This window comes from Bombus pyrosoma, linkage group LG2 (assembly GCF_014825855.1).
Source record: "Bombus pyrosoma isolate SC7728 linkage group LG2, ASM1482585v1, whole genome shotgun sequence".
Lineage (NCBI taxonomy): Eukaryota > Metazoa > Arthropoda > Insecta > Hymenoptera > Apidae > Bombus > Bombus pyrosoma.
This window is the reverse complement of record NC_057771.1, coordinates 8105206-8114174: the sequence shown is the minus strand read 5'-3', so window position 1 is coordinate 8114174 and position 8969 is coordinate 8105206. Positions and strand designations below refer to the sequence as shown.

Sequence of the window (8969 nt, the reverse complement as noted above, 5' to 3'; positions counted from 1 at the left end):
CTGATTCAGCGTAGGGAGATTGTATAGAAGATTCTGATTGTGGATTCAGGAGATTCTAGGAAGCGTATTCTGCTGTAACAAGGAAATGATACATGTGAAAAAGGATGCCAAGGAGTCAAACTAATTACTATCAAGTGTATGAAAAGGTGTTCGATCGGTGTGGGTAAGGGAGAGACAAGGCATTATTATATCGAAAACTAAACTTCAATTTTCCTTCTACCACCACGTGTAAGTCAATCCAACAATTTACAAATGACATACATGTAACACGGGTTTGGACGCCAGGCGTGTAAAGAAAAGATACCAAGCATTTTTAGATAAATCTTTTTTTAATAAACATAGGCATTCACTTATGAAGGTTAGTTTTTTAGACTCTCTTACGATTATGGTTTATATAATATGTTGTCGTTACAGATAGAATTCTTACGCGAATACCAACTGGATATGAGACACTGGGTATTTCTGCTCACCCTTTTTATTTTGACATTCACCCACACAAACAAACATCGTGCACACGTGCCCAAACATATGCAACCTTTCGTACTCTTTCTATTGGGACTTTTACGTCACGTTTGAAACGCACATATACATCTATGCTTATTACAAATAAGAAGTACACGCTAAGTTATGTTTACTGAGATCATACTAATACATCACAGGGTTACATAGGCATAAGATTATTCTCTTTTACTATTTTTTTTCGTTTCTTTCCTGACGGCAGACTACCATCTTCCTTATGTCGCGATCCTTTTAGATCTAACGAGATTCTATAGTCGTTCGACGCGCCTTCTTCGCGATAGGTAGAAAAAAAAAAAAACAAGAGAAAAGAAAAAGAAAAGAAAAGCTAAGATCAAATTTGTCCATTATGCACAGTCTGCCGTCGAACATCGTTTTGTTTCGATAATTCGTCATAATTTCACCTGCTTATCCGTATGAGTAGTCAACGAATTGGAAGTTTCGTCGAGGAGGAATAAAATTTAAACGTGCTCCGTACGAAACTGTTACTTCAATTTGATTTCTTATCGCGATGCTTTCATAGTACGAGTATCGTAGCCATGAAAGCGCTATTGAAAGATCGAATACACAGCAACCGGTATGAAAAACGACCATTAGAATTCCACAACGAATCAGTTCTACCACTCATAGCGCACTTCGCGAGTGAACTACGAAAAAAATAGCTTGTAACCACCAGTCGTATTTTTGAATTATAATCTCAAAGTGGGAAAAGAGTGAACGGAAAGAGTGTGCACCGGGAATAGGAGGATACGATTCAAGGGGCATACTTCACAGGATGGCGTTAACAAAATTATCATAAACAAAAAGAAAAAAAAAAGAACTTGTAATAAACAGCTACCATTATAAAATCAATATACCATTTAAGATATACAATTACATTTACATTAATATTATGTTTTGTGTAAATTCATTCACGACGAAGAAAGTAACGAAGGAAGGTTTTGGTTTGTTCCAAAATCTGTAAACAGTATGTACGTCAAACACCTCGTACTTTCGTTAATACAGTAAAAAACGATTCGAATACAAGTTGCATCCTTGCATAATTTCAAGAACCGTTTAAAGACCTCCAGAAGCTACGATTTGTATTTGTACTCGTGAAATATTTCCAAATAAACCTACGCATTCTCTTAGGTGTAAGCTGCGCAAAATTTCAGACTACTACTACCACCTCGAAGAAACAAAAAAAAAAAAATGGTGTACGATTTCTATATAGGCTACGGAGAACTTTCAACGGTTTTCATCACGCTACACCACCAATACCTAAAGTCTGATCGTAAAACATTAAAAATGCGAGTAAATTCTTCGTGATGATTTGTACAAAAAGACGTACGAACATAGTAAAGTAAATAATTCATTTAAAAAGCCAAACGAAGATTGCCTCTTATATTTATAGAACAGCTATAAATTTGATTGTTATAGTCCATGAAATATACGTAAGTAACATAATTTGATCAACGGTTTCTTTCTCACTTGTAGAAAATATATTTAAAAAGATTACAATCTTCACGAAGCTTTAGATTTTTAAATATACTCTAACACTTAACGGGATTCATGGTGATGAAGTGAATAGGAAAAATGAGAATGGGGAAGCCAAATGTGATAAGGGTTCCTTCTTCGAAGGTATAAGGTAAGAAAAAAGTCGCGGGGGTGATTTGGCATCGGCTGTACTTTCTTAAAATTGTACAGGAGATCAATGCTTAAACATGGGTAACCAACTACAATCTAAATCATATCTTTCTCCCCGTTAATTGTCCTCGAGATTGGTCTCTTTTCGGCTACAAAAATATGATTGCGTTCCTTTTGTATTCTCAAATATGTAAAAATCATGGTCGAAATTTCGTCTCTTACGTTTTTGTACGTTATACGTAAAAAAAATCTAATGTCGTATGATTTCGCGACCGTTTCAAGGACACAGTCAAAACTGTCGCGAAATTCGTCCGATAGATCCAGCTCCATTATTATTTATACGTAGATATGTATGTTCAAACATCTGTGGGTCCTCATTGAATGAAACAGTCGATGAAAACTCACAGAGCGTTGATCGAAACAGTCTCCAATTTCCAAAAATTCGTAGATCCGGCTCAAGTAGCTTTTCTTGCGTGATTTTTAATAGAAACGCAATTCACTTTCACTTAATACCTATTCCTAACATGTACATATCAAGGTATTTATATATTTTTTGTCTGCTTACACTTACATCAAAATGTACCTATGTGTGCGACGACCTCGTCACTAACTTATTCTCGCTTCATATCAGAATTAAACGGACAATATATTACATTAATTAATTTCATGAAAAATTAACGTACTCACATACACTCTCTCTCTCTCTCTCTCTCTCTCTCTCTCTCTCTCTATCTATCTATCTATCTATCTATCTATCTATCTCTCTCTTTCTTTCTATCGTTGTATATATTCTAATCTGTGTAGCCTAATGCAAAAGAACAAAACGACAACGAATGAGATATAAAAAAAGGAAGAAAAAAGGAAAAAAAGGGGAGATAGCAACAACCATGGAATATCGTCCTTCTTGTATTCGTACTTCTAATTAATGTCGTTGTTGCTACTATTTTGTAAATTTCCGTGGCATGTCTACGAAAGTATACGCAATGAAACAAACGGCACTACTCCATTTCTTTTTCTCCCACCGTTTTCGCCTATATTCATGGCGGATAAATCTACGTGAATGGCACAGCCAACGGACCTCGCGCCTCCTGCCAGAGCTTCTGCCTTTCTCGTTCCTCCTGGCAGTGATGCTTCGTGTTTCCGGTCCCACTCGCGCTCCAAGGAGATGGAAGAAGACAGCGAGGCTGAAGGAGGAAGCTGGAAGGCTTTTAGCTGCGTATCTGACCCGCGTTGCGAGCGATCTTCTCCGGCGGCTCTATCATGCTCTTCGCGCTACCGTTTAGGCTACGTTTACGACTCTTCATGAAGTCTGGAAACACACAACAAACCAAACATGTATACATACGTATACCACATGTATTACACGATTTATTTTCAGTTTCATTAATATTGTACATCAACGATACTGATAACAGGTGTTCCTGATAAGTGATCAATGATGAAAACAATAACAAGTGTACACACAAACACATACACATACACATACACACACGCGTACTTTTGAATCGATGTGTACAGCAGAGGAAGAAAGGAATTAACCAAAAAGCATTTAAATCGAAATGCTTATAATCGCATGCAATATAAAATTTGATCTCGTGCACGATCTAGCTAGACCAATGCACGTACGTCAAATCGCATTCCCGATAACCTTACGAATACAGCACCGACTCACATGCTTATTAATTATATCGGCGACTGATAAGATACGAGGAAATCTTCGTAATATTCGTTAAAGTGTTAAAGCATGCCTATACGGCTCAACACAGCGGCACAAAGAGAGATAAAAGCGAGCAAAGAATTTCGAATAAGATACATGCAATTTCATTTCTTCCATATACGCTTTGTTTGCGAACTTCTCGTGAGTCATGATATAGGAAGCTTGCAGAAAAACACAGTCTGCGCTAGGTTGATACTCGTAATCGTGAGTCATATCACATTGCTTTCAGACACGTACCAAACACAAAACCTCTGCCTGCTCTTTCTTCAACCAACATTTGGCGAATTTCCACGGGAAAATTTGATACATCTGTTCGATTTCCCCGACTAACCCTCTGCATCTAAACGCAAACACATTGCCACGCGACACAAATTAAGGACATTTCACGCACATCTGTGATGCGGTCTACCTACCCCCTCCCCCCTTTCAATCGTTACGTTATGAATCGAGCAAATAAAAATTAATAACATCGAAGGTGACACGTTACACATTATCATTACGGAACATTTTTATCCCTTAAATATTCCTGAAACTTCGATATTTTCTTATCCAATATTCCTCTCCCCATTTTTCTACGTACATCTAAAAATCTCAAATTTATTTTACGTACATTATACGTGTTATTGAACGTTGCAAAAGTAGCTAGTTCGTTCGATATCTACGAGCAAAATCGTTGCGTGCAATTTAAATAGCTGGAACTGCACTCCGCACATGCGGGTTGCAATCGTCGTTCCGGCTAATCCTGATTTTAAATACCGTTCGACCCTCGTGGCGTAGTACCATCCAGAGGGTTGTTTGTCAGAGATGCACGATTGTGAGCACAGCTGATACCCCCATGCGCGTAACACGCAGGAGGTATCGCTCGGAGAACGGAACGCGCGTGCGAACAAAAGCTGATGACGGAGGGGTGTGCGGAAGAGAATGGAACGGGGGTGCGCGTTTCTATCAACCCCATATGGACTGCACAGCTGACCGCGTGCGGCTCATTAATAATGTACGTTAGGAAAATCATTTTTGCGCCCCCATCGTACTCACGATCCCAGAACGAACTCGCGTACGTTACGAAAACACACGCTCCGTCTATCCCGTATATTTGAAAAACAGACAGGGAGTTCGCTCATCGCAAAAAGGATCCTATCGAGAGATCAAAACGCGTCCGGTGTATCGATCCGGTTAATCGAATGGCGAGCGTATCGTACGATATTATCGTCAACTAACAACGGCCACGCGCAGCACGCGACCATATTCAGTCTAGTCTTCGAATCGACACGATACAAGTAAATCCAATTACATGCAACTCGGTGCTGCAATTACTATTTGTCTGTCTCGAGTGCATGGAATTATACTTTGGACTTTGGAGGAAAAAAAAAAGAAAGAAAAAAGAAAAGAAAAAAGAGAGGAAAAAGGAAGAATCGTCGCGAACAAAATATGGAAACAATTTTACGAAGGTTGCATCGATTTTACTATGTCTCGAGATAATGTCTTTTTTGGGATAATAGTATCAGATGGGCAATTCCAAGATTCGCGAAAGGAACTCTCGGGGTATAAACAAAAGTGCGTGCGATGCTGCGGCGCAAAATATGTTTACACGCGTGTAGATGCATGCGTGCGGGACATATGACGAGTCACGTCCAGAAATAGTCGCGTCGCGTGGGTGGTGTGCACGCCTGAATAATAAATAGGCGAAAAAAGGGGAACTAGACCGTGAGGTACGGGTCCAAACAAGATGGCCGTATGCAACATACAAACGCAACGCGGAAAATCATGTGCGACGGTAGATGTCGAACCAGACGGCGCAGCGTCCATTTAATTTTTTTTTTTCTCTATGAAGAAAACAGACGATGTCTCGAGTAACCAGATGGCATCACTTGTGTCTCGTTGTCTAGACGATCGGTAGAGAAATTACGAATAATATTTATCGTTATGTCATCCTTGTTTACGCGCGCGTACGACGAATTATCAAGCGATAACTATCCGGGAGAAAAAAGGTGGTGAATTTTATTCCGTCGATCTTATCAATAACTATGAAAGCCTAATTCTTTTATCTATCTCTCGAGTCGTAGGTATAATTTCACTGTTCACTGTTGCTTAAATAAGCAATCACGTTGAACTTTATCATCGATTGACCATAAACTGACGCGGTGCAGTATCTTTCGCAACGATCGGAGAAAATCATTAGGAACAGTTTCTTTCTAAGAAAAACGCGCGTACTCGTTCGATCAGTGACTGGATACAGTTCATTTCCTATAGCAAGTGTTTTCGTAATTACGTAAATTACAATGACCTTCTGGCCGACGAATTAGATTGACCTAGGATAAGCTACTTCCCGCATAAATAATGCCAGCAAATTAACTTCGATAACATGCGTCGATTAAACAGAATAATTCAGGAAACCTCGTGTCCCCGAGTATGTAATTACGTAACTTCTCGCGAACAGATTGGCGCGTGGTAAAACGGTGCGGAGAACACTGTTTTTTAACGAGTGCAACGATAATCTTAAAAGTATTTTACTTTTTGTTCGCTCGTGTTGAGTACGTAATTTATGACACAAAGATTTAGTGAAGCAAAAAGAACAAAAAAGCACAAAGTAAAAAGCGAAAAATTAGAATTTTGCACGATAATGCAACGTTTAATTTATCTTGGACTTCTAGCCTATGTATGCAAATAATTAAGAGTTATCGATATCATTGCAACTAACTATTCAACTCCAAAACATGCTATTCATTCACTAAAGAAAGAGTTAATCTCCCCCAATAGGGTTGAATTAAAGAATAAGCGAAAGATTTCTTATAATACAGAACATAGTAACCGGCGTGACGCTCTATCTCGAATGTGGTATCGTAAGAATGGTAAGCGCACAGCGCACGTGCTTGTGCACGTTGCCATCCTACTCCACATCGTACACGATACAAATGATGTGATTAAAAAAATGTATGCTATCACTTACCGGTTATGGAGGACTGTTTTCTCGTTGTGGAGGTTGATAAAACAGGGGTAGTGGGTTCAGCGATGTATATTTTCTTGTCCGAATCGAAGTCGAACAAGTCGTTGGTGGTGATTTCGCCGATCTGTGGTACTCTTGGCTCCTGTGGTGGCGTTCTCTCCGATTTCGATAAAATCGGAGTTACCGGAGACGAAGAATCTTTACGGAGGAATCTTGTGTTGGGCGAGGAATCTCGTAGTTTCCGAGGTGTACTAGGTGCGTGTTTCCTTAAGTAGGGCATACCTCGTAGGGCATAGGGTTCAGGCACCACATCCTGTGGTGTAACTAGCTCCCACTCGTACCTCGAGTTAGCTTTTGGTATCTCCAAGTGAAAGTCAAAGCCCCATCTTTCGGCATCGAGTATGGATTGAGCGCGAAGCTCCCTTTCCGCCAATGCACGAGCTGCGGCATGATCCACGGGTCCGAATAAGTCCCTTCGAACACGGGCAAGGGCTGCTCTGTTCGGCACCGTTCGTCCTCCACCCAAATTCCTGCTCATTTCCGTCATCATCACCGGATTCAACACTCGAGCGCTCATATTTCGTTAGTCTTTCACGCCGGCAACGTTGCCGTTCTCCCTCGCAGTTACCAATAACCAAGCGTTTTCACGAATAAACAGCTTCCGTTTCTCTTCACGCAGTCACTACTTTTCTCACTCCCTGTCTCCTTCCGTCCTTCTCTCTTTCAGCGTCACTGTTTTCGATTCGCGATTCGCCACTACTGAATCTACACAACACGATCGATTTCAATAGGCGCGCGGCGCTGCTTTAGAAGTCGACCTTTTTTGCATTGATTTTTACGCGTTACATACATACGTCCCATTTACGGAGATGATTCTTCTTCCAGGAATTGTTCACAGTACGTTGAAATACTCGCGGCTCACCAAGATGTGGCAACGTTGTCGTGGCGCGACACACCGAATTTCGAATAATGGCCGTGCTCAGCGTCGCCTCGCGACTACGCTGATCGTTGAGTGGCTCGTGGATGCATCCAACACTTTCTGACGTTGATTTTTTCACGGGGCACATCCGCGAATTCGAAGTTAGATTTAAAAACTGAGTGTATCATCGACAATGCGAAGGGTGTACGACGAAAGTAGAAAGTTTGGCAACACGGTAAACACAGTATTGCGTATCACGATGAAAGAGCGAGAGGCAAGACAGGAAAACAGTAACAACTATCTCATATTTCATCAGATATGGGTATACAACTCCACAGTCGAAACAAACGAAATAGATGTCAGCAATCGAACACGTTTCCAAGTTTTTTTTCTTCTCTTCTTACAGATCTGTCGCTATAGCCCGCGGGAAGAACAAACCGGCAACGTTGCTCGCACTTGCGCGTGAGCATCCAAGAGACAGCGAACGTGTTTCGACGTATTCCCGCGAAGGTTATTACCACGTTACTGTTGAAATTAAAAACTGATCGTGCGTCGGCCCTCTGAGTTCACAATTATCACGTCTGTGTAATGTGAAGCACATAAATATATTACACAATATTTCTCGCTCGGCAAAAGAATATTTTGCGTAAAACGTTATTGCACACGGCCCGAAAGCACCAATATGCTGTTCGCTGACACGGTGGGGAGCCACTGAATCGACTCTGATACTGCATAAACTCTAAATGAAAACAGTACCGCGCTTCCCGCCAAATACACGACTGTCAAGGCACGCGCGTGGTTCCAAGTTCGGCGGAAGGTCGTATACGATTGCGCAGTTATGTTGACGCTGACGAGGTACGTGCGTGCTCTGTAATGCACGGAGTTACGCGAAGACACGTTCCACACGTGTAAAGCGCTCTCTAGCGACTGAAGCATGCGCCTCTCAATGCAAGTAACCAAGCCTCTAAATACATCGGCTGTTTTCGGCTACCTTCGGCTCATTCGGTGTCACCCCTTTTTCCTCTCCGCGCGTCAGGGAGAAACGAAATAACCGCCATTTGCAGAATATAGTTCCTTCAACCTGAGCGCACAATTTCAAGCCTTTGAAAATACGTACGAGAAGGCTGTACAGTTATCGGCCCCTTCCACGGCAACATAAACGAGTAGAATGCTGATTGTAACCATCGGATGCGTCCCAGTATGCCAACCTCCATGGTAAATACCACCCAACTTTACTTTTCTGCATT

At 41.1% G+C, this 8969-nt stretch overlaps 1 protein-coding gene across 1 annotated transcript; it reads right to left on the bottom strand.

Moving 5' to 3' along the window:
* Positions 1 to 310: 310 nt before the first annotated feature.
* On the bottom strand, positions 311 to 8630 carry LOC122574079 (cyclin-dependent kinase inhibitor 1). Its single transcript, XM_043741196.1, has 2 exons — positions 6807 to 8630; positions 311 to 3451 (listed from the first exon to the last, which is right to left on the bottom strand). The coding sequence occupies exons 1-2, from the start codon at positions 7378 to 7380 to the stop codon at positions 3351 to 3353; spliced, it is 675 nt and encodes a 224-aa protein (XP_043597131.1). The 5' UTR covers positions 7381 to 8630; the 3' UTR covers positions 311 to 3350.
* Between the last annotated feature and the right edge of the window lie 339 nt (positions 8631 to 8969).

Excerpts from the sequence above, each read along its gene's own strand:
- LOC122574079 (XM_043741196.1), bottom strand. The coding sequence starts at position 7,380 with ATGAGCGCTCGAGTGTTGAATCCGGTGATGATGACGGAAATGAGCAGG. Across the intron at positions 3,452-6,806 it reads AAAACAGTCCTCCATAACCG|ACTTCATGAAGAGTCGTAAA; the intron begins GTAAGTGATAGC and ends GTGTGTTTCCAG.